This window comes from Meleagris gallopavo, chromosome 8 (assembly GCF_905368555.1).
Source record: "Meleagris gallopavo chromosome 8, MGAL_WU_HG_1.1, whole genome shotgun sequence".
In the NCBI taxonomy this organism is placed as follows: domain Eukaryota; kingdom Metazoa; phylum Chordata; class Aves; order Galliformes; family Phasianidae; genus Meleagris; species Meleagris gallopavo.
The window spans coordinates 12,506,277-12,531,413 of record NC_139411.1 but is presented as its reverse complement, the minus strand read 5'-3'; the positions used below and the strand labels follow the sequence as shown (position 1 = coordinate 12,531,413).

Sequence of the window (25,137 nt, the reverse complement as noted above, 5' to 3'; positions counted from 1 at the left end):
ATACATATCATAGAATCACAGGGGTTGGAAGGGAGTTCTGGAGATCAGTGAGTCCAACTCCCTGCTAAAGCAAATTCTCTACAGCAAGTCTAGTAGGCAGCAGTCCTGCCAGATACTGAATATCTCCAGAGAAGGAGACTCAACAACCTCTCTGAGCAGCTTGTTTCAGGGCACTGTCACTCTTACAGTAAAGAATTTATTTTACATATTTACATGCAACTTCCTGTGTTGCAGTTTGTTCTCATTGCCCCTTATCCTACTGCTGCATATTGATTAGATCCCTTCTCAGCCTTCTCTTCCAGGCTGAACAGTCCCATGTATCTCAGCCTTTCCTCAGGAGGGAAATGCTCCAGGACCCTCAACATTTCTGTGGCTTCCTGTTGGACTCTCCCTAGAAGTTCCCTATCTTTCTTTAACTAGAGAGCCCAGAACAGGACACAGTATTCCAGATGTGGTCCCACTGGAGCAGAGTAGAGGGGGAGAAAAGTTTTCCACACAGCGCCTCTTAACAGCAGACACTGAACCATGCAGCTGTGGCAACTGATCTGCAGCCCACGGACCTCAGCTCCATGTTTTGTGGATGAATGTCTCTGGGTCTCTAAGAATTGGGCAGAGAAATCTCGTCTGCTAACTCCCAAGAGTGCTTTACTGAGCCATCCAAATTGCCAAGTTGCAGATCCCACTGCAACTAACAGCCTATGTTGTGGAAGTAGAAATACATTTGCAAATATTTTGAATAGTAAACTTCAGATATCTCATTTGTAACTACTTCATGCCATTCCCCAAAAGGGACGTTGTAGGAAACTGAGGCTCCTCACCATGCGGTGGTCGAGCACACCGTACTGCAGCGGGGCGTGGTGGTTGTCCTGGCTGTACAGGTTCTTGCTGACCACCTGGATGTGGGCCTGCTGCCGCATCTCCTCTGGGGATTTCATCCCGAAGCAGATGTGGCTTCTGGGAAGCGAGAGTTCACACAGGGTCACTCAGGGCTGACTGCGCACACGCGGCCCCCCCCCCGCCCACATCACCGCTTTTCCCAACGGCCTCTCCAGCCACCCGGTCTCAGTTGCCTCCCGCGCCACGGTCCCACTCACATTTTCTTGGCCACATCGCTCTCCCGGAACTGCTCCTTCACCATGGCGCCGGCGGCACGGAGACTGCATGCGGCAGCAGCAGCACCAGCACCAGATCGCCTACCATAGATCGATGGGAGCAGAATGGAGAGAGCGACGCAGCGCCCTCCTGCAGCACCCCCTGCCGGAGAGAGCTCACGGCCTCCTACAGGTGCGGGGTCCGAGGCTCCACGCCAGTCCCGTGTTCCCCAGTTTCCCTCACCGGGAGCAGGACAGAACAAATCGCCAAACGAGCAGAACCAGATCACAGCGCGAGCCTACTGAAGCACCCTGCTTAGCTGCAGAACCCCTACGTGAAACCCCGTCAATACACTCATACTCTTCCCACCCAGCTCCGGCACTGGAACAGTCAAGCTCGCTCATGGCCCCTCCCCGGCTGAAGGCCCCCAGCACCGCCTTATGATTGGCTGCGCCGCGGCGCCACTTCCTTTTCTCGCTCGCTGGCAGGGAGGGTGCCGACAAGATGGTGAGTGTGGGGCTGTTGAGGTTGTGCTATCCGCCCTGCTGTGCTGCCATCCGCGCTCTGAGAGCCTCTTGGGAAGCAACGCCCTGCTGGGCTGGCTTGCCTGCAAGGGACTGCGCGGGTATGGCGTGCAGCGGATGGGGGACGGTGTTGCTTACAACCGGCATTCCTGCGGCCTGGTTGATGCTGCTAGGAGCTGGGGGGAAGCGAGGCTGGGCGTGTGTTGGGCCTGCTGGGCCGCCTTGCCGCTGCCAGGGGGAGCGGCCGTAGGTGCAGGCGGCACTGAGGTACTGAAGTGCTGTGTCTCTGTGTTTTGGTGGAGCACTCTGGGTTGTACTCGTGTTTTACTTCTTTGGTGCTTCCTATCTGGAAAGCCTTGTCAAGACAAAATGTGTAGCTTTCATAAAGAACCTTATCTTGTTGTAGTGCCTGGAGATAATTAAAGGTGTGGAGCATCTCATGTGTGAGGAAAGGCTGTGAGAGACTTGAGACTTCTCCTTCTGGAAAAGAGAAAGCCATGAGCGCAATCATCACTGTTTATAGATATCTAAAGTGTCAAGTTGATGGGGGACAGATTCTTTTCAGTGATGAGCAGCAGTAGAATAAGAGGTAGTGGGCAGCAACTGGAACATAAGAAATTCCATACTAATGCAAAGAAGAACTACTTTAATACCAGCGTGGCAGGGCACGGGAACAGGCTGCTCAGAAAGGTTGTGGTATCTCCACATCTGGAGATATCAAGACCTATCTGGAAGTCTACCTGTGTGGCCTGCTGTAGGGAACCTGCTTTCACAGGGAGTTGGGCTCAGTGATCTTTGAGGTCCCTTCCAACCCTGATAATTCTGTGAGTTTGTTATAGCTTCCTTTTTGTAGTCTATGTGTTTGAATAAAATTATTTCAGTATGTTAAAATAAAGGTGATATATATGTTTCTGTCTGGCTCATGGGCTGGGAGTGACTATTCTTCAGTGTACCCTAGTTCTCTAGGATGAATCCTATTGCATGAGACAAGTGTGTTTAATTGGAATGCAGTTAACTTCAAGTAGAGTGGTGACTGCAGTGGTGTCATGCATTATATATACATTAGGTTTTGTAAACTATGGTTTTGTATCACTTCTTTGTACACTGTTTTGCAGAATGACACAGTGACCATAAGAACTAGGAAGTTCATGACAAACAGACTGCTTCAGCGCAAGCAGATGGTAAGAAAAACACTGAATATTATCTTCAGTTGTTTATTGGTTCTTGACTGTGTGTATTTTAAATCATTATAAGCAAGGGGCCTTTGAAGTGTTAACATTGTCAGGTGTGTAGAGGTTTAAACACATTCCTGCATGCTGAAGGTAAATCTTCATGATGGGATAGCATGTAGACCTGTCATTTGAAGCAGGACACTGTTAGGAACACAGCTGGATTAGGATAATGATACTTTGTATGGCTAGGGTGGCCTAGTTCAGGTTTTGAGTTGGGGGTGGGAGTCCAGTTGTTGTGTTAGGTATTGACTGTCTTTGGCTTTTATTGACTTAAATTTTTTTTAGGTGATTGATGTTCTTCATCCTGGGAAGGCCACAGTCCCCAAAACAGAAATCAGGGAAAAGCTGGCGAAAATGTACAAAACGACCCCTGATGTTATATTCGTATTTGGCTTCAGAACTCACTTTGGTGGTGGCAAAACAACAGGCTTTGGCATGATCTACGATTCCTTGGACTATGCAAAGAAAAATGAACCAAAACACAGACTTGCCAGGGTAGGTTATTTGTTCTGCAGTAACCAGAAAACAATTTGGCTGTGTTTAGTAGTTCATTTTCATGTAACAAAACAAACAAACAAGCAACATACGTGTGGTCTTATGGAGATATTGCTGTGCATAGGGAATTTAGTGTTATGTAAGAGGTCCTAACATAGCATGGATTAGCTTTTGCATTGGAAAAATAGATTGTTTCTGGTATAATGTACTATAGTTAGAATTGGGATGGCCAAACGGATGTTATTTGTGATCTACTGCAAAGAAGAATTCCTTAATCATTGTTAAAACACTCTAACCCTGAACAGTGGGGCTGGTCTGTGCAAGAGCTTAGTGTTTCCTTTATTTTATCATCTGTAAATGAAGTTGTCTTGCTGTTTAGCTGCTATTTCATTGAAACAGTACTTGAGAAGTCTAGAAGTACTAAAACAATTGTATTTCATAGAATGAAAACCACTGAACAGATATTGAATGCAACTTTGTGTTTTATTAGCATGGTTTGTATGAGAAGAAGAAGACTTCTAGGAAGCAGCGGAAGGAACGTAAGAACAGAATGAAGAAAGTCAGGGGTACAGCTAAGGCAAATGTTGGTGCTGGCAAGAAGGTATGATGAGATTATCTGTAGGCTAGAGTTGGCATGTTACTTTTGAAATGTTGGTAAGAAGTTATTCAACAGAATAACCTTGTCTTTCTTCCATTTCTTTTACCTCTTCTACTGGATCACAGAAGGTAATCTGTGTGGTCATATATAGCTTATTAGCTCAGTAGCTTAGTTTTGCTCCTCACTGCTGCAGCTTAGCTGATAAAAAATGAGACAGTGCTTCTTAAATGATTGTTTCTTACATGTCACTTGAACTAAAGCTAAGATTTGTTATACCTAACAGTAATGCTCTAATCTCATAACTCAGTAATGCTATGTACAAATTAATTACTTAATGCTAGTTACTCAGACTACCTAAATATCTAACATTTATTCTATTAAGTTAGTATTCTTTTAAGTTTTAAGGATTTGTGTTGTAGGTGGTGAAGACGAAGTAGAAATAAGGAACAGTAGTGCTTTATATTGGTTCTAAGGACTGATTAACAACTGGGTTTTTTTTTTTTTGCTGCTGGGAGCTTTCTATGCTATGGGCTGCTAGTCAGTACAAATCTAGAAAGCATGCAGCTTGAGGAGAGACCGAGTTCCTTTATGATGAAGCAAAATCATCAAAACAAAGGAGAAAACTGGGTGTGAAGGTGATCTCTTTGCTCAGCAGCTTCTTGCACTTTAGATAACACTGAGGTTTGAGCACTGGCTTGTGCTGCTAAGTGGGTTTTGCAACTGCATTTGAATAAGAAGAGGTTGTTGGGTTTATTGCATAGATCTGTAACTGTTATATTGCTTTAACATCTTGAACTTCAGTAATCTTCGCTTCTGCTTTTTTTCCTACTTTCTTGGGATTCTCCATCAGAAATGAAGTATCTAGCAGGTACTGAAAACGAGCATGGGTGTGACTGAATTATACATCACTGAAACACTTTTTTTTTTATCCTGTCACATTGAAGCACTGTGCTCCCTTGCATGCTTATGTGCTAGCTTCGAACTTCTGTCTTGTAAGGATTCAGATGACTACATTAGTGAAGTTTTTTCTGAGCTAGTGAAAGTACATGGAAAATGTGGAGTTTCCAGTGAGAAGAAGGCAGGACAGCTCATTGCTTTTGATATATTTATTCAAAATACTGCAATTCTGGTTAGGAGTAGTATAGTGTAATTGGATGTGTAACTTGACCTTAAGCTAAAAATACTTATGCATCTTTTTGAGGACTTAAGTCGCATCACAGCTTAATGGAGTTCAGCCAGCAGTTGTAAACTGCACCTGTTGTCAGCATTAAACTTTTAACTATTCTAAGCAGAGATACAAATGACAGCAGCTACTCTAAAATTGTGTTGTGTCTTGTATAAATGAAGTTCTTGCAGTCACTGGATAGATGAGGATGCTATTCGCTGTGATCTGGAACATTTTTCATCTTCTCATTTCAATGCTAGTTGAATAGTGAAGTCATACATTGTTCAAAGTAGAAAAGTACAAAATATCCTTTACTGTAGTTGTAATATTAGCATGCATCTATTGCGAATACTGAGGGGAGTCAGTGCTGCACTGATACCTGGTATGGCTAATTGCCTTGAGGAGTTCTGGCACTTGAAGATAGCTGTTAACAGTCTAGTATTTACATTTGTTAACTGTTATTTGAGTTAAAGTTGTCCAGTTCATTTAAAATCTCCTTAACTCTGAGCATTTTTGTGATCAGGGGTAGGCATGTGTGCTGTGATGACTATAAAGCAAATGCGACATCTTTATCAAATGGTTGTCAAACTAGCATGCCTTCTTAGTAGTAAGGGGACAGCTTTTTGGTATAAGGGTTTTTTGATGTCCTTTAAAATTATCTTTGGGTATTATTTGGGTATGCATAGTTAAGATCTTGTTCTTTGTTTGACCTTTGGTGATCCATGTGTTAATAACTAAGGACAAATTAATTAACATGCTCTCTGGAAAATCTGTTTGGGGAAATTTGTTGTATCACAGAAAGGAATTGCAGAATACACTCCCGCCTTAAAGCTTTGTCTTGTAAAATGCATGCTTATACGTAATTGTGCTATAACATCCTTATTCACAGCCACCTGCATTTTCAATAGGAATCGTGAAATTTATTTTAGTGTTCACCTATGCAGTCTGTGAGAATTGTTTATATCAGATGTTTGTAGGCACTTGATTAGACGTCTTCAGGAAAGTATCGTTTTTAAGGATAAAACCCCATGCCTTCTAATGTCAAGACATTTTGACAGGTTTTGGCATGTGGATTTTTTTTAACAGAAATGTTTTGTTTTTGTTTTCTTTTTCAAACATGACCAAGCAGTAATGTGAATGGCTAAGCACTTAACCATTGTAGCCTTCAGCTATAAGTGAATATGTAACTGCATCCTGAGAGTTACTTAAGCTCTGTACAGTCATTCTTAGATTTGATTTTAAGCTTGAGGGAATGCATGAAATCCAAGTATTTAACCTTTACGGTAGTAAAAATTCAGAGGTTTTCCTATCACATGTAATTGTGGTAACTGGAAAAAGCAAATTGTGTTTTCAAGTCTATATCATCTACAGTAGCGGAATATTAGTAAACCATTCTCATAAAATGTTTTTCTTTTTCAGTAACTGGATGTACTTCAGGTGGGGAAAATGGATAACAGGTATGACTTGGGGGATACTTTGTAAAAGTAGACATTAGGCTGTAGTTATACTGTGATGTAAGTTTAATGTTGGTTTATGTGAAGACAGTGTCTGCATGTTCTATATCAGTATAAGGAAGACTAATGTTTACAGATCACTATTCTGCTTATTACTGAATTGATTATTTGTTTCTTGAACTTGCATGAAATATCTGGTTAATAGATAATCTGAAGTTTTCTAGCTCGGGCCAAGTTCTGCTTTACTGTTCATAGAACTTGCAGTGAAACTAAAGTAAATATGATAAGGATAGAGTAACTTCGTATTTTCTGAGGCTGTTTGGATTTGTATAACTTCAGCTTTGGAAACAATTCTGTTTTAGTGATATTTAATTAGATGCCTGATATTACTTCAGACAAGTGCTAGACTTTGTTTTTAGTCTTTGCTGCAGAAACAAGTAAAATGGATATGCAGTGGGCAGTAACCATTGCAGATCTAAGTGTGGTTTTATTACAGATGCTCCAGTGAATATAATGTCTTGAGCAGGAGGTTGGCAGAGGAATTCTAGATTGTTGAATTCTAGAGAAATGCTGTTATCTGGGCTCGTTCCCATGACTATGGGACTGTGAAGCTTTGAATCTTATGTTTTTCTAAGGAGAGCAATATTTGGAAAGAAGTTATTCATTCCCCATAAAAGTGTGAGTATGGAATCTGTTGTAATCTTCTGGAACTGACCTTTCTCTTTCTTTACAGGCTACATAATTCCATCAAGAAGTATGGGAAGAACTGTTCTGGAAAGAAGCTGCTCATCTGGCTTTAACATTAAATAAACTATGTCAGTCAAATCTTGGTTTGCCATTTTGTTTTGATTTAATAGTTATGATTTTGTAAAGCTTGAGAACTTCAATATTGGTGTGCTATTTGCACTATATTAAAGTCTTTTCATAATTAAACATCTTTTGTTTTGAGTATTAACCTGAAATATGAATCAGTTTTCTATAGTGAATAGTTTTAAAGTTTGAACAGGCAGTATTTATTCAGTGGAGGTAGGCATACTTTTTGTCTTGTGGTCTCAGTCTGGTTTCAAGAGCCCTTTTAAAATATGCTTGTTTGATGGCCTGTATATATTCTACCTGTGGAGGGGTGGAAGGAAGACAATCATAGCAGAGAGATTCAGAGCTGAATACTTAACAGTTGAGATTTTAACTAATATGAGTGTCTAGTACAACTAGCTTTTCGCTCCTGGGTTTTCAGGGCAGACTGGGGGGGTCTCTGCTCTGTGAACTGTGAAGCGCATCTTTAATTTCTCTGGTAGTGTTAAAGTGAGTTTAAGAAACCTCTAATCCAATCTTAATCTAAGTGCATTTAAAAAAAAAAAATTATACTGCATATACTGAGGTAGAAGATTGTAATACATGCAAGATGAATCGTGTTTGGAGGCCAAGGAGGGGAAGCAGTCCTTGAGTCAGTGTGATTGGAAGGGAATACTAATGTTCCAGTCAATTCCATATGAGATCTGGTAGGTATGGATGAAACAATCTATTCTAATGCCTTTAGTTGAACTAGTGGGATTATTTTTAGAAGTTCTTCAAAAAGATATATGCAAATTAAAATCTGAAGAGTTGTTGTAAGCTTATTAAAAATGAGATTTGTGTTGCTACATAGCTCATGTATGATGAAATCTCCAGTCCATTGGAGTGTTTTAAGCAAGTGAGAGTAAATTTCTGACTTGCAAATGGATTGTCAGAGATATGCAGCAAGCATTATTCATATGAGGGGTGGAATTCAACCTAAATCTCTTGAAGGTATTAACTGCTGGAACAGCACTTCTTACCTGTTTGAAACTGGAGAAGCCATGTTAAATGTAATTCAGTACTCACTAGGGGGTGGTGTGAACACAGTGATACAAATATAAGGAAGATTACTACAACAATTTTTCATTTAAGAAAAAAAAAAAGCTGGAAGGAAGCAGAATTGTCCTGGCCAAGAGGTCAACTCCTTTGAAAGTAAGCATTTAAAATAGCTGTTGAGGATATGAAGCTGTGATATATTGGTTCTACTGTTAGGTTTTTAATTGAATGGAAACTTAATCAGGACCTCGCAGTTTTCAAGTGTGTTGATTACTTCAAAGCTGTATAGTAATCTTATTCAAATTTAAGTTGCTCTTCAGAATCTCTCTTACCTTAATTCTAAGCAATCAATGGTCTGAATAAATACTTGCATAGACAGGTTTTGTGGAGTCTTCATGTTGTAAAAATACTGTTTTAAAGGATGTTTGATTCCTGAAGCATAATTTAGTTTTGGAATTAAAGGTTCCCTCCTCAATATTGTAATATTTAAAGTGTTTTCATTACAGGTTCGCTCAATACAATAAGATTTCAAAGCAAATGGTTTAAAGTAGGCTGTGTAATTGCCTGGTACTATGGTGCTCCATTATGATAATGTAAGATTGACGGCAAAAAATATTTACCTAGTGATTCAGCCAAACAATAGACTTCCCTTGTTATGTGAGTAGGTTATAGCCACTTACTGAGAAGTTGTACTCTTGTCTTGCAGTGGGAGGCATCAAGCAGAAAAAAATAGGGAAAGGGGAAGGAAATGTTTGAATGATTGAAATTAATTGGTCAAATCAGGTCATCCATCTTTCCACAATTCTGCAACATTTTCAATGTGGCTGTGCTATCATTCAACTTCAAAAATAGTGGACAACCAAACTGTTGTCAGAACTGTGCTTCCACAGCCTGGAGGGAGAAGTGGCTCCTCATGCAAGTTTCTATTCTGCCAACATTTTGCCTTTGTATGCTACAGTCTAAGCAATGTGTAGCAGATGTTCTGTAATTCAAAAGTTAAATGCACGTATCACGCTGTGGAGAGACTCCAGGTTAATCCCCTTTCCTGTGGGAGGTAGAACAATTAAGTGGAAAGCACTGATGAGCAGGAATCTTCACTTCTTTCCCTACTGTGTGCTGAAGGTACCCTTTTATTTCCTGCTGATCTCAGCACATCCCATCATTTATAAGTGATAGTTTTTTTTTTTTGTCACAGTAAGCTCCTTTTGGACATCAGCCTGGCCTTTAATATTAGAATATCAATTTCTAAAAATGCAGATTTCAAAGACTGCTTTTATGTTTTGTATCTATTTAATGAGCAGTCTGGAGCCTAAGTTAGACAACAGGGTTTTTGTAGAAGATTTTTGGAACTAATTGTAAATTGATGTGCATGGGAAGACTTTCATTAACTCCACTATATTCATGGATAGAGCTTGTTTGAATTTTTTTATTTTTAGAACATAAGGAAATGTCTCAGAAATCATGGAGGGATTTTTCTTGTGGTCACAGGGACTCAATTGCTTGACTAGGGAGGTAAAATGAGTTCTTCCTCTGATATATGTTAAAAATTACACAGAAGCCTTAGGGGGTGACTTAAATTAAGCTGGCTCAAGTAGCCCAACTTGTTAGTGAGGTTCCACCTCCAGGTTCACTGAGATGTATGTGATGCCTTAAAAGGCAGTTCTTATCTGAGGGAGTGTACTCTTGAAGACATAAAAGAAAGCTACAGCATGTCAAATTCAGCTTCCCACATAAATCTTAGGAGAAGAGTGTCGTGAGGTCAGCTAAGGACAACAACCATACCACAAATGGAACATGATAAAATTTGGCTTTAGCTGAGAAAGAGATTGTCTTGGGAATGACGTGGAGCAGGCATGAGAGCAAATGTTGAGGTGGGAGAAAGCTGCAACTGAATGTGAGTTGAAGTACGTGAGATAACATGCTCTAAGAAGAATGCTGTACCAGTGTGATGAGTGCGAAGGGCACTGTAGGTCCTTGCTCAGGGGGGGAAAAACACATGTATTTAAGTAATAAGATATGCAGTTCAACCAGTTGTATTCAAAATCAGAAGAAATTAATTTGCCCTTATTATCCTGGTTTGTTCTTCTACAAAATTCACTTTTTAGTCTTCAGTTTTTGTACATGGAAGAAATAGAACATGGTTCTGTAGCGGCTACTGGTGTTTGATTCATAAGATAAGTTTGAAAGTCTAGTTCCAAACGTATTCTGCTCATACGTCTGTATTTGACCAGAACCACATAGTGACTGTTCTGAGTGGATATTTTTGTGGCACTTAAAAATCAGGTGGAAGTGGTTTGTTTTTTGCTCCAGTTACTGGTGGACTTTAATGTGAGCATAAGTTTTCAGTATGGAATATTTTTGTTCACTGATAATGCTGTGTTCATTTATTCATTCAAAACATCATAGGAATAAACCTAAGTTATGTTTGTAAATGCATTGGTTGCAATGCTTCTAATAAGTAGAAAGAAAGGTTTAAGCTTTGACGGGTCGACGTCAGAACTAGACATGCTCTAGTATTCTCATGTGTTTTGTTTTTCTTCACTTTGAAGAGATTAAATGGAAATATAGTCCTAACTTGTATGTTGGTAATTTGTTAACTCTACAGTGTTCTGTCTTAAAAACCCAGACGATGACAAAACACCTGTGGAATTCTATCCATCTGGAACTCAATAAGCTTCTTCCTGATTTATCTTGGCTCTCTGTAAAATGCTGTGGTTAGTGAAACAGCTGCAAAAGCTCTAAAAAGCATCCTGTGCACTAGGAGACTATTGTGTGGTGGGGGTTTCTTGGCCAATGCTGCAAATAATGATGGGGAAAAACCTCCATCGTCTTTGTCAATTGCTGCTACTTATTCATAGAGCTCCTATGTAAGTAGTGAATTGAGGCAGAGGTATATTCAAAGCACCTGTGACTTGTCACACTAGATGTCATACGATCAGCAAAAGAAAAGTGCTAGTGCAATGCTTTGTTACAGATAACGGTTTGAGATTGTATTCCTTGGGTTCAAATCCTGCTTGATATGTAATGAACTGGCCAGACTGGAAATACCTGTGTTAAGAGAAACATGCTTCACTGCCTTTTCTGATGGTCTGATTTGATTGTTCTGAGTTACTACCCTGCTATCACTTCATGTCAATTCTTACAAGCCTGTTTGCTGAGCCAGGCATCATTTGTGTTGATTTGATAACGGGTTTCAATCACTGATAATAAAACTTCTGCAGCAAATGACCTCAGATCTGTATCTTCTGCACAGCATTGGCTGTAAGTAGAAAATTGGGTCTGACATTTTCCTTTTCTTATCTTTATTTGTTTGCCTTAATAACCAACTTAAAAAAAATCATAATGAAAGTAGCTTAGTATTGTTAAATTTCAAGGGGGAAAAGGTTGATTTCAAGATGATGGTAGTTCTTACACTGTTTTTCTCATTGTTTGATGGATTCTGTTGCAGGGCAGAAATAAGATGAAGCCTTTTTTAAAGAATAGAGAGGGTTACCATAAAACTTGGGAGCTGTCTGAACTCAAATGATAAGTATTTAACTGATCAGATCTGGTTATTGAAGAAAAGTTTATTGAAAGCTCTGCTCCTGGATTTTGTGGTATTAACAACTAAAAATGTGACAAATCAAGATTCTGAGAAGTTGCTTTTTTTTTTTTTTTTGAGGAGAGTATATTTTTGTCTAGCACTCAACTCTGTAGCGTTTGTTTAAACAAACACTGGAACACTGTACATAAACCAGAGAAAACTTTGTGAAATTGAGTTGCTCAGATTTGAATTGCTAAAAAATAAATATCTAGCACTGAGTATAAAGTAAATAAAAAATCTGTTTTAAAAATCTGTCTCTGCCCATTCTTTCCTGTTATTAAGGGGTGTGAATGCCTGTTAGTTGCATTTCCTATTTGCTTTAGAGAAAATAATTTTTAAGTTAACACAATTTCTTGGCTACGGGCAACATTTTACTTATTGCATGGCTTATCTGTGTATGTTTTGAATATCTTTAGAGAAGAAGACTCCACAATGTCTCTGGGCAGCCTGTTCCAGTGCTCAGTCCCCAACACAGTATAGTTCTTTTGCATGTTTGTATGAAACTTCCTGTATTGCAGTTTTCTCCTGTTGCCCCTTGTTCTGCTGCTGTAAGCTTGGCCCCATCCATTTGACACCTACACTTTCAATGTTTATAAACACTGGTAAGAACTCTTCTGCCCCTTGTCCTTCTCTTCTCCAGGCTGAACAGCCTCAGGTGGTGTCTCAGCTATTCCTCATGAGGGGGATGCTCCAGGACTCTCAACATCTTTGTGGCCTCCTGTTGGAATCCCTAGGAATTTCCTGTCTTTCTTGAACTGAGAAGCCCAGAACTGGATAGTGCTCCAGCTGTGGCTTCAGCAGAGCGAATGGAGAGGATCAGGTCCCCCGGCCTGCTGGTCGTGCTCTTTTTTCTGCACTCAAACTGGAAAAAGAAGAACACTACAGCAGGCACCTCTCACGTAAATACTAAATTGTACCTGTTATTCTCTTATTCAATTTTTCTTGGTAACTAATGGCAGCTTACAGTGATACTACAGCTACAGTGATATACTGTTTTACAGTGATAAAACAGACCCTCCAATCTCAGAAGCTGCTATGCTTCTCCTATTTTTCAGCTCAGTACTCAAAGTCTCTTTTCTTATTTGCTTTATCCCTTCAGTAGCTGTCTTGGAATGGACAGTGCACAACCATGTATCTTTTATGGAATTTGTTTTATGGAATTTGTGGAGTAATCAAAAACATCTTAACAAGCTACTGATATGAAAAACGTTTTCTGTTTTTCATTGGAGGTGCGTGAAAGGAAGTACTTAGATTAGTAAGGAGTTGTGCAAAGTAGTCATTTAGCCAGCAGAGGACTGTAGAACCACATATCATATAGTTAATGATGCAAAAATTTTCAATCACAAAGAATAAAGGGCAAACCCACGTAGCAAGCTATGTAGAAAAGGCAATCTCTTAAGTGTGGTAAAATACTGAAAAGTGAGGGCTGTGTTCTTTGTTTATTTCTCATTAAATAATTTAATTTGCCCCAGGTTCCCTTGGTTGATGAAGATCTATGGGAATTTTGTTTACACTTGGAAGCTCATTGCCAAGAAGAGTACTTCCTACGTGCCGCATACTGAACCTTTTGGGGGAATCACAGCGCTGCGCTGACACAGAGATGGTGGCACGTTCCCTAAAGAAAAACATACTTCTTTTGTAATGAACATTATGTCTGCAGAAACTAATGGCACAACCTCCTATTCAGTTTATGTAAAATAAAACAGGCCCATATGTTGCTGCTTTAAGAGTTTGGGTGTTTAAATTAAATGTTGTTTAATGAATATTCAAGCCCATTTGCTCAAAAGTTGTGCTCAGCATAGTGTTTTTCCTCTGTCTTCAATCCTACCTAGAATATTAAGCCATTACAAGAAGGTGCTAAAACCAAGGCATCTGTTTCTTACTAAAACTTGGATATTAAAATGCTTGAGCAGATGAGATGGTAAATAAAGACATACAGTAAGAAGATCGTATTATTTTTTGTTTTGTAATTAAGACTGAGAAGTGTTCGATATGCATGATGCCCTTTAAGAAACAGGAACAATCTCTGTGCTGTTGCAGCAGATTGGGTGCATTACAGCAGTGTATTCATTCCTTGTCTCCCGTAGGAGGGAATTCAGCCCTTTCAGTACACTTTCAGTACACAGGCTAGAAGCCTGTGTAGGGCTGCCACAGGAAGCTGCTTCTAGAGGCATGTGCAAATAGACATACATCCACAAGGGTCTATAGACCATAGATCTTCCCACTGGTTTGGGCCTGAGGGCTGTGAGAGCCTTTTGTTATCAGTCCCTAGCTCAAAATCAAGTAGTTATGTTATCAGGCTGGAAGAAATGCTCTGGAAGCTGGATCTGTCCTACTGACTGTCCTTTTGAAGGATCTAGACCATTTAAACCTGGAATGTGTTATGCATTCATCATCAAAGATCAGTAACTGCGCTGAGGTTACTTTGAGTTGGGAAAAAACATTCTGCTGTGGACAAATGGTTGAATTCAGATTCACTCTGCATCTACTTATGTATTTTACATCAATCTTTTAAGTCATGAAAGCACTCCAGTATATGTTTAGATGATAAATTTTCAGAAAAATCTCACAACTCTAAGGCTATACTGCAATGCTCCTTTGAACTTTATCTCCAAGTCCAGAAGCGACAGCACCATCCTCTATTTATTTATTCATGTATTTATAATGGCATGGGAAAAAAAATCTCATTAGAAGACAGCTGGAATGTAAACACAAATCACAATAATTGGCTTTTACGTGTTTTCATGAGGGTTCTTCAGATGCTTGTTTTTACTGCACAAGTGCAATATTGTAGATATACAGTGAAGCACTCTTCAGAGAATAATTGATACATGGATAAAATACTTAAAAGCATTCCCTAATGCTGTAAATCCAAATGGAGGCCAAGACTTCTACATGAGAAAAGCAAATATACAAACTCTTAAATTCTTGAAAATTCTGTTGTTTGCTAAAGCTTTCCTTGCCTCAGTGATTCCACTCTCTCCTTACCCAGGTTGTTAAGCACCCATTAGTGTAGGAATGGGGCAAAAAATTGCCTGCTGAACCAGGTGTCACCTGCGAGTAGTTAACCCATTCTAAGCACTTCTGTAGGCATAAAAATTCACCGTTTCTCTGTCTCTTTTAAAACATGTTATCTCCAGTTAGGAAAAGAGATATCTGCAAGATTAAACAGAAATGATGAAGTTAGCAATACCATTACCTTTCTGCAATGTGAGCTTCTGGAATGAACTAAACTTCTTGTATGTCAGAGGGATACGGCACTGTTCTGGCTACCATAGAACAAGCAGTAAGAGACAGTTCCATGCCAAAGGACTGATTTTTTTTTTTTTTTTTCCATCTCAATTTTTATCTCATAAAACTTGTTATACATCAGAAAAACACTTTTTCTTTTCTTTCTTCTTTCTTTTTTTTTAATGAATGAGAAAGATTTAAAAAGATTTTTAGAAGTAAAATAACTTCTCTTATGTATGAAAACTTATTTTAGATTAATTTCCAATGCAGTCTTCCATATATGTTCATGTATGTTCAGTGAGTTTATCTGCTCAGTGTACTCAGACAATTCTTCCTGATTTTAGCATTGTTATTTATAAGGAGCCATCCCAGACAATGAGGGAGAATGACCTGTCCTTTGCTGTTTGTCATCAGTGGGATCTCTCAGTTCCACAGTTTTTTAAACCATCTGTGTGCACAGGGCCAGCAGCAAAAAAAACCACCCTAATTGTTGGGATGTTTTGGAACAAAATTACACTGCAAGTGAATATATGTCCTGGTGCTGGATTGGCGGGTACCCTGTGCTATAGGATAAATGCAGTCTGAGCAACCTACAGACTTCTTGAATTCCCTTTTTAATGTGTTGGAAACGCCAGGTAATGCATTATGTGATGTGACAGGGGCAAATCACTAGTTAGTTAGGTTCAGCATTCTGACTGTAGCCCACAAGTGTGCTTTTGTTTTCCTCTGTCTCTCCTTTTGAGGGATTCCCACCCTTTACCACTTAGAACCTGTTTAAATTGCAGACAGCAAACTGCTCTCCAAACACAAGGAAAATATAAAAGACTTTTTTTTCCCTATCATGTTTTAAAACATACCAGCATTTCCTTCCTCACCTTTCTTCTTGTCAGATATAACAAACACAAACTGTCCCCAAGGAAAAAACAAACACTTGCTGCAGTATGCAAACACACTATGAATTCACGCCATCAGTGCTAACATGGCTTGTTTCAGCATCAATTTAAAATCCATTCTCCTGTACCTTATGTCATCTCTTTCTGGCTGTCTATCCAGCTTCTTCCAGGTTTGTCTTACTAATCTGGAATCCACCGTTTTGAATGCTAAAATGCGCTACCCTCCCTTTCTACAGTCATGCATGTTAAAACATCAAAATGTTTTTGCATCTTCCTTAACACTCTACAGTAAAGATGAAAGAGGCTGTGGAGAACAATTGTATGTTATGGATCTAGCCCTCAGGATAGAAATGATACCCTCAGGATAGAAATGATACTGATGGCAACCTGTCCAAGCACTGAGCTGAGCTCGTGTTGTTGTTTCAATTGAAGAGAGAATGCAAATGAGGGATAAGGAAAAGATAAAAACTTCAGGATGGGCAAGGGGGATTTTCCTGCAACACAATGGCAAACACGGTCAGAGTACTTGCGACTACGAGTCATACATTTGTCCATTGAGGGAGCCAGAAATATCTCTCTATCATTTACACTCCTTTCCAAGGACATTATAATGCCTAAAAGTAAGCATATCTAGACAGATCCCACAAAGTACAGAAGGAAGATTTACTTCATGAATCTTAGAAAAGCCTCTTGGACTCTGCTTGCTTACTGCCTGCTGGGAGTTATCTTAGTGTGTGTTGTGAAAGTTAGTGCAGTTCTGTGAAGTTCTGGTTTCATAGATAGGGCAAATTCACATCAATAACATTTGATAAAACAGTTGAGGTACAATCCCTTCATGTAGATTTTCTCACTCGGTTTCAGTTGGTCTTCTAGTGAGTTTTCTTAGGTTGATTAGACAGTTGAACCAGTGCTTTTTATCAATGAGACCTTTACAATGATACCTAAGTACTGAAGTTAATAGTAAGGCTGCAGCTGACAACTCTGAGGGAATATGAGGTATAATGCCTACATTTGGGATGTATTTCCACACTTTACTTTAGATAAAGAAGTAATATGCTGCAAGATGTAGATTTTTCTATAAAGTAGCCAGTAATTGCCCTATATGTGAAGAAATCTATTCCCAGAGCTCACAGAGCTCACATGGGTGTTTCTGAGGAGAGAGGAATTCTGTTTTCAGCCTAGCTTTTAGGCAGCACAATGCGAACGTGATCAAAACAAGAGAGTAGGCAGCAAGTAGGTAGAATCACTGTAAGGAGGAAATTCTGATTCTATCCAGTCCCGTCTTTTTCTGTGCTACTTCCTCCCCCTTACTTCCCCACTGACTTGCGGGTAAGACATTAAAGGAAGTTGTATACGAGGGACTGAGAGTAATCGGAGCACAGCAGTCTTTCTTGATTTATTACTTCATTCATTAATCCATATATAAAATGCAATTTAGAACAAGGCTCAGAAATCCTCACACTGACATATTCTCACATATTTGATAAATGATTCCACTGGAAGAGGCTTGAAGGGCATCTGCAGTAAATTCTGCTGAGATCTATATCTCAAAACATTTTTACACTTTCATATCAAATTAGAGAATATCTCTTAGATAAGGGTAAGTGATGAGATTTCTATCACTTGGGTGAATGTCTCATAATTCATATGGGTAGAAAAGGACAAGCAACCAGCACCATAAGGAAGGCACATCTTCAGGACAGTTCCCTTGGAAATAACTCTCAGAATTGCTTTTTCCTTTTTATTAAAGCCTGAAGTCTTTAATAATCATTGAGATGTTTGAAGACATTGATATAAATACTATTTTCTATAACTACCCAGAGGAAGAAGCACTGTGATATATGGATTCCATCTGAGTTACTCCAGACAGAACATGGATTCTTAGTGTTAGTTTGAGTGAGCTGAATTAAATTTAAATACAACAGTCAAATAGTCTCCAGGATGACTCTGTGAACTAGGAAACTGCATTCCTTTGATTGCGTTAGAGAGCAATGGTGGAGTAAAGAGTTCCAGCTTTGCAGAACCCATCTGTCTCTCCAAACTGGCTCCATAGCCCATCATTGCTCTCTTCTTAGGCCTTCCTAACTCCCCCTGCTCTGTATAAGTAGTGTTCTTATTTCTATGCATAAGATGCCTTCCTTCTAGCTTCCTTCACTCTTGCTAAGGCTTTCCATTCAGTTTATGCCATGTAGGAAGCAGTCAAGGAAAAGCGTGTCATAGGGAAGAATCTGGGGAAAGAATGAAGTAGGAACATGTTAACATATCATGTGTCTGCATGCAAGTGCATACATCCAGTCAAGGTAACAACAACCATCTTCAATCTTGTATCAAACAAGGATGCTACTGTGGGGGAAAAACTCATTTTTTGATCTTGTTATGTTTTTTTTTTCTTCATTTTTTCTTTCATTTTTTCTTTCTTTCTTTTTTTTTTTTTTTCTTTCTTTCTTTCTTTCTTTCTTTCTTTTATTTTTTTCTGCAGCCTTACTATGATTTGTGTATTCATTATACGACAATATGCACATATACAAAGAGATAAGTACACAAGCACATTCCTGTGTTTCTGTCATTTGAACAGCAAAGAAAAAAATGCATATTTTCCAAACTCCCATGAGTATACCAGAAAAAAAGGATGTAGGGATTCCCCCTCTGCTCTTTGCTGTTAGCCACTGAAGAACAAAATCAGTTTAGGGAACAAGACTGTACTCAGAAACCTGTTCATTTACAGCTATTGTCAAAAGCTATTGTCAGCAATATTCCTTTCTGACAGTGTGAAAGAAGTGCTTTAGTGCTTTATTTTTCAATGACAAAAAGAATACTAAAAAAGCAAGCTTTGCTTTGGTCTTCAGCAAACAATTTCAGTTCAGAGCTAATAAACTGATTTGATGTCTATTTAAAATCTCGGGGTTTAAAAACAGGAGTACATTGAACTAAATATATAAGACCTATAGGTTTAATTTTCTTCCTTGTCTTTGGATTATGTTTTGTTGGAAAGATAGAAATTAGGCTGAATTCTACTGGCTGCTTCTTTCTTTTCTTGATCCTATCCCTTTAGTTCAAGAACCTTTTGTCCAGTTCTCCTGAAACTGGGCACAAAGTTTCATCCTGAAGAAGTAAGCTACTGGTTTTGAAACTGAGAAAGTTCTAGCAGAGATTTAGCTGCAGTATTACCTCTGCACTAGCACGACCTATAGTAAGCTGCCTGATCTCAATCATTTATTCAAATTCTCTGTGGTCATATAGATTATTGCTGCTGTGCAAAGGAAATCTTTCTGCTACCCTTGAGTAATATCCTCTAGCCTTATTCAGACTGGAAGCATTTATCAGAAAGTCATTACAGCTGTTTTGTTTGTATATAGCTTTCACTCCTTCTATTTAAATGTGTGGACAGCATTAGCTCAATTAGTTTAGTGAATGAGTAGGTCTTTTAATATTTACTATCTAATTAGTTCATTGGCCCACATGGAATGTGCTAAGTCAGACTATGTGATGCTTTTAGTCAAAACTGTGCTGAAGAATTCTGTGGTCTATTTTTATGTATGAGGGCTACTCTGAAAATAATGCCTCCTATATTATTATCTTGACTCATGACATCAGAGTCAGATGTTTGTGGAATGGTAGTAGAGGTTGAACCTTTCTGCCAATATTCCATTATAATTTGTTGCCATGTGACAGATGGCAGCAGAGGGGCATTCTGACAGAATGGCATCTGACATGGAAATGCAGATGAAGCAAATGCATTCTATTGAATTCCTCCACATGGAAAAAATTGCACCCAACAACATTCACTGATGCTTGCTGAAAGTTGACGGAAACTGAACAGTGGATGTGAGCACAGCGAGGCAGTGATTGGTGCATTTCAGCAATGGCAACAGTGATGTGAAAGACAAACCATCTTCCAGACAGCTATGCAGATTTTTATGAGCATAGCATGCAGGCTTTTGTTCTTTACTGGTGAAAATACATAGCTAATGGTGGTAACTATACTGGAAAATAGTGTTTTGTAGCTGAGAATTTGTTCTATCAAATAATCACAGAATCATAGGGGTTGGAAGGGACCTCCAGAGATCATTCAGTCCAACTGCCCTGCCAAAGCAGGTTCCCTACACCAGGTCACACAAGTAGGTGTCCAGGCTGCTCTTGAACACGTCCAGAGGAGGAGACTCCACAACCTCCCTGAGCAGCCCGTTCCAGTGCTCCGTCACCCTCACCGTAAAGAAGTTCTTGCACACATTTGTGCGGAACTTCCTATGTTCCAGTTCCCGGACATTTCCCCTTGTCCTGTCTCCACACACTGCTGAAGAGTCTGGCCTTGCCACTCTGCCCCCCGCACCTTAGATATTTATAGACCTGGATCAGATCCCCTCTCAGTCTTCTTTTCTCAAGGCTAAACAGACCCAGTTCTCTTAGCCTTTCTTCATAGGGGAGATGCTCCAGGCTCTTCACCATCTTTGTGGCCCTCCGCTGGACTCTTTCCAAGAGATCCCTGTCAATATATAACAGTAATGTTATTGTGCTCTTTGTATCTGTTGTAGCTTCCATAAAAATAAATAGGAGGCATTACTTTTGGAGTTACCTACGTAAATATATTTTGGCCCTGTGCTTTCTGAGGCAGAAAGAGCAGGCTGATTTCTGTGCATGCTCTCCTAAAAACTGAGAGAACAATAAAGCTTCCTGTAAAGCTGATGTTTCTGCCCTACTAAATTTCTAGCCAGAGAAGCCTGAGTTTTTTTTGTCTGAGGAAATTTGAATAGAATTAGAAAAAGCAAATGTTCCACCATCTTTTGATTTCTAGTTTACATCTAGCATTGAATGATTAAAAAAAATGCCAATGTAGAAAAATTTATATCAAGGATTACGAAGGGCTTTACTATCTTCTTTTCTCTCTCCACAGGGAATAAAAGAATAAATGCATAACAGATGTTAGTTATATTACTTATAAAGCACATTAAAAGTGCTAAGCTATTTCAATGAAGAGCTCAGATCAAAACATATATATACAGCATGAGTGGAAATAATTAGAACAAACAGTGCTATATATAACTGAAGTAGTTCAAACTTCTCTTAAAAAGCAGAAAACCAAATTTAATCATACTTTTTCTCAATGTACTTTTTTTTTTTTTTTTTTTTTTTTTTTTAAAGTTTGGTCAGATTGACCATTAGCCCTAACATGGAGGCTGCTGTCTAACCCCAGCTGTACCTACTAATGTTATAGAAGGCACAGCTGATGCTTATTTTCTGTGCCCCAGTCAGCAAGTCAGTTTTGTAACAGTCACTTTTCATCACAGCCAGGTGAGGAAGGGTTTGCTTGCTTGCTAGCTAGCTAGCTAGCTAACTAACTAAGTAACTAGCTGTGCCTGGTTTGAGGATTGTATTTATAACTCAGAAATGTTTGATAAAAGAATATCGAGAGTGAATGGCTGAGCATTCAAAGACTCATTTTCTTTGGATAAGAATATAGAAGAATAATTGTTTATTTGAAACATGCCTGGATGTTTGAGGGATCACCAGCTTTACTAGGAATTTGAGGAGAGCACGTTCAAGAGTTCTTCAGTTCAGATTAAGGGGGGAAACTTGTGGATTCTCTGTGTAAGAGTTTTAGTATTTCTATTTGGTAATGGGAAATTCTTATAAGAAAGATAAAAGCGTTTAATAGGTAAGTAAAATAATGTTGAATTTATTCTTTGTATTTTCTTTTAGAGTAAAAAATCATCATCTGCTTCTGAACTTAAAGGAGTTCTCCTTTGTTGTCAAAAACATCAGGAAGAGAACAGAGGAGTAAAAAGGTAGTGCTGCTGAAAGGATCAAGAAAAGGATGTATAAAGAAACATCTATAATTATTTATCCTTATTGCTTTTATTCATTAACTCCTTATCTTTTGAGTCAAGAGATTGTTTGTGGAAAAGATATTCTTGAGTTAAATATCAGCGTCTGCAACTACCCTTAAAGCTAAAATCAGAACATGCAAACAAAAATTTTTCTTCTTTATTCAGAAACCAAATCGGATGTCCCACAGACTGTGAGCTCTGTAGCTTTATATACTTTAGGTTGTGCCTTTTATAATATCCATTTATTTACTTTGAATAATTTAGTGACATCGTGTAGAGATATAGAGCATAAAATGAAGGCTTACATAGGCTGTTGTTATGTGACTGTGAAGTTATTGGTTGTATCCCTTAATGTGCTGCTAGGAGTGCGCTGGATTGCAAAGCATTCCTGTAGTTTTCTACAAGATACCTATATTTCTAACAGTAAGGAATTGGCCTCAGAGGAAACTTAGGTTGTCTTCTAATACCACTTTAATCAAGTAAATAGGGTGCTGCCGGTTTCCATGTATGGATCTTGGATTATCTTTTTTTTTTTTTTTTTTTTTTTTTACAACTTCAGACGAGAAAATGTCAGTAGCACTTGTTTTGGATGTTCTTTAGTGATGGCAATGGACACCTAAGTCCAGCCTTTATGGCACAGCAGCAGTGGGCTGAGATGGATCCAGGACAAACAGTCTCAAATAGACCAACAGTTATTCTATACTACGTGACATCATGTGGAAGGCCATAAAGCTGTGGAGAGTTGACTAGTGGGCAGCAGCAGTGAGCTGTTGTATTGTTAGCTGGGCATAATGCTGGTGGATAGTAAATTGTATTGTGGAGATGGATAGATAGATAGCTATATTTTATTTCTGTCTCAGTAAATAGTTTATGTTTGAACACGAGTACTATTTTGTTTCCAACTCTGTTCCTCATTCCACCTGAGGAGAGCAAACGAACTGCTGTGTGGTGCTTACCTGCTGATAGGTTAAACTACAGCATTCTTTCCTTAACTGAAGGGGTCCAAGTTATGCCTGAGTCCTATCACCAACATCTGCAATTTACTGATCCACCATTAAGATGGAAAGAACTGAAGGAGCTATTTTAGATTTAGGGCTCCCCCCTCTTCCCCCTAGCATACCATTTATTTTAACAATGTTGGGTGGGACTTCTGAAATGAGTTTTGGTGGCTGAAATCATTTTGAAGCATCTTAAAACTTCTGTGGATGCTTCTAGCAGGCAATTGATTAAGAGCCTTATAGAAGTAAATATGAGAAGAACAGCCTCTCACTATTTCATATGCTTTATTCATACCGAACTCAACTGATTCACATAGCATCAATATTATTGTTGCTTCCCATGGGTGGTGTCCATATGAAGAAATATAAAATCACAAGACAGAAAGGTGTTCTTTAAGAGGCAATTCTGCTTCCTGATTTTCAGGGAGATATTTACATCTGGGTGGGAGATAGGAGATGGACTTTGCCTTTCATGTTACTGGGTTCAAGAAGTCTTGACCATTATTTTAGGGCAAGTCAGTTCTCTGATTTCCTGTCTTGCTAGTTAATACACTTCTTGACAGTGGTTGGCAATGTGCACTGGCTGCCCCTGCTGTCATGGGCTGTAGTAGAATGTGTAGAATGTTCACTGGTACTGACATCCAAACAATCATTGCTCTGATTCAGTAATAGGAAACAGATGACAGTAAATGGCTCAGACCATCTTTGGAACATGTTAGGGAGCTGATTCTATCTTGATTTTTTTTTTTTCTTATTTTTTTTCCCTCTGTGGAAAGCTTAAATGAGTGAACTGGATCTTGTAAAAAGTTTTCAATCAGCCAGAAGGTTTTGTGCCATGACAAACCTTCTGAAGGTGCATGGCTTCCTAAACATTTGTCTGCGCTGTTAAGCACTTCAATACCTTCAAGAGTTTGGTGCCATAGTTAATGGCTGTAGAAATATCAGCTTGTATGGTGTACCATTGTGTCAGCACATCAGGAAGCTGCTCTGATTGCTATACCTGTAAACTTGATTGACTGATCAATAACAGTGCAGTCAAAAACAGCATAAGCACTTCAGCTTTGCATCTGACTTCTATCAAAATGGGAATGTTTTACATTCTGAAAAAGCCTTCCTGTTTCATCTAATGCTGCTGCTTTCCCCCTCAGTGGTGTTGTATCTAATCTATGATGGTGCACCTCTAAAACAAGCTTGAATGCTGCTTTGCAAACATTTATGTATGTTTATAAATTGGTCCCAACATATCCTGTTATCTTATCTCTAGACTCTGAGTGTTGATAGAGTAATTTCTGATCCCTTCTACTTCATCAGTATACATTCGCATAAATTCATCTGGCAGTTTAAAGCCAATTAAAATTTATAAGCCACAAGTAGTGAGCGAAATTTTGAGGATTAATTTACTCACTAGAGTATTAATCTGTGTAATGTAGTAGGTTATCCTTCAGTAAACTTGGCTATATGTAGATAGGGAGATGCATTTCCTTGCGTGTTTTACTGTAAATGCAGTAATTAGTCCCACTGGGCTGTGGAGCTTGAACGGTTACAGCCGGCAGTACTGCCGCAGCCTTGGTCTGAACTCTGGGAGAAAGAGCCCAGTCAGCAGCATGAAACCCAGCCGTGCTCATCCTGCAGGATCCTTTCTGGCTTTCATTCCCTGCTCTGAGCTGGAAATCAGGAAAGTAAATGAGATAAAATTAATTTCAATTAAAAAATGGGAAACGCCCCTTGCTGTGAATATCAGGAAGTATAACTTATTCCCCTTATCTTTACCCAAACTTCTCCATTAAAGGAACTATTGGGAAGGAGTTTGAGAAGGGAGAGAATAATAAATGACTTGATACACACAACAGAAGGAGCTTGCTCCTTAAGGGCTTGTGAGTTAGGATCTTGCTACACTGGGAGAACCTAATTGATCAAACCTGGTCAGTCTCACTTTTGTTAATGGATTTTTAACTACCTTTATTCAGCTAATGGTATTACCAATAGTGAGCAGGGACAGAAAGATGCCATGGCTTGCAGAGGGTCACAGGAACAGTTGGTATCTGGTACAACATTTTTATTTAGTTCTTTTCCTCTTTGCTTTAAGATTGCTCACTTCAACAACAACTGCTTTCCTCCCAAGTTATTAACTGTGGACATGTTACAGTGAACCCGCTGGAATTCAAATACGTTAAACAATATAAAGCTGGTGGAAAATAGGGCTTAGGGGAGCCTGGG

The 25,137-nt window shown here is 39.1% G+C and overlaps 2 protein-coding genes across 4 annotated transcripts in view; one reads left to right on the top strand and one right to left on the bottom strand.

Annotated features, from left to right (window-relative positions):
- Positions 1 to 1,481, bottom strand: part of POLR3A (RNA polymerase III subunit A) — a 34,164-nt gene extending 32,683 nt beyond the window's left edge. For both annotated transcript variants that reach the window (XM_010714342.4, XM_010714343.4), the window contains exons 1-2: positions 1,095 to 1,481; positions 819 to 954 (exon numbers count right to left, since the gene is read on the bottom strand). In XM_010714342.4, the coding sequence (XP_010712644.1) occupies positions 819 to 954; positions 1,095 to 1,138 (180 nt within the window). In that variant the 5' untranslated portion in view covers positions 1,139 to 1,481. The remainder of the gene's footprint in view (positions 1 to 818; positions 955 to 1,094) is intronic.
- A 25-nt stretch (positions 1,482 to 1,506) lies between these two features.
- On the top strand, positions 1,507 to 7,385 carry RPS24 (ribosomal protein S24). Of its 2 annotated transcripts, XR_014884613.1 has the most exons (7): positions 1,507 to 1,599; positions 2,732 to 2,797; positions 3,134 to 3,343; positions 3,834 to 3,944; positions 4,792 to 4,809; positions 6,526 to 6,563; positions 7,294 to 7,385. XR_014884613.1 is itself a non-coding variant. In XM_003207931.5 (6 exons), exons 1-5 carry the CDS (start codon positions 1,597 to 1,599, stop codon positions 6,526 to 6,528), a joined length of 393 nt encoding a protein of 130 aa, XP_003207979.1. In that variant the 5' UTR covers positions 1,507 to 1,596; the 3' UTR covers positions 6,529 to 6,563; positions 7,294 to 7,385. The 2 variants fall into 2 exon arrangements, 1 of the variants encoding a protein (XP_003207979.1); XM_003207931.5 differs by lacking the exon at positions 4,792 to 4,809.
- Positions 7,386 to 25,137: the final 17,752 nt, after the last annotated feature.

Coding starts and splice junctions, on each gene's coding strand:
- RPS24 (XM_003207931.5), top strand. Junction 2,798..3,133: donor TGCTTCAGCGCAAGCAGATG/GTAAGAAAAACA, acceptor AATTTTTTTTAG/GTGATTGATGTTCTTCATCC. Junction 3,344..3,833: donor CAAAACACAGACTTGCCAGG/GTAGGTTATTTG, acceptor GTGTTTTATTAG/CATGGTTTGTATGAGAAGAA.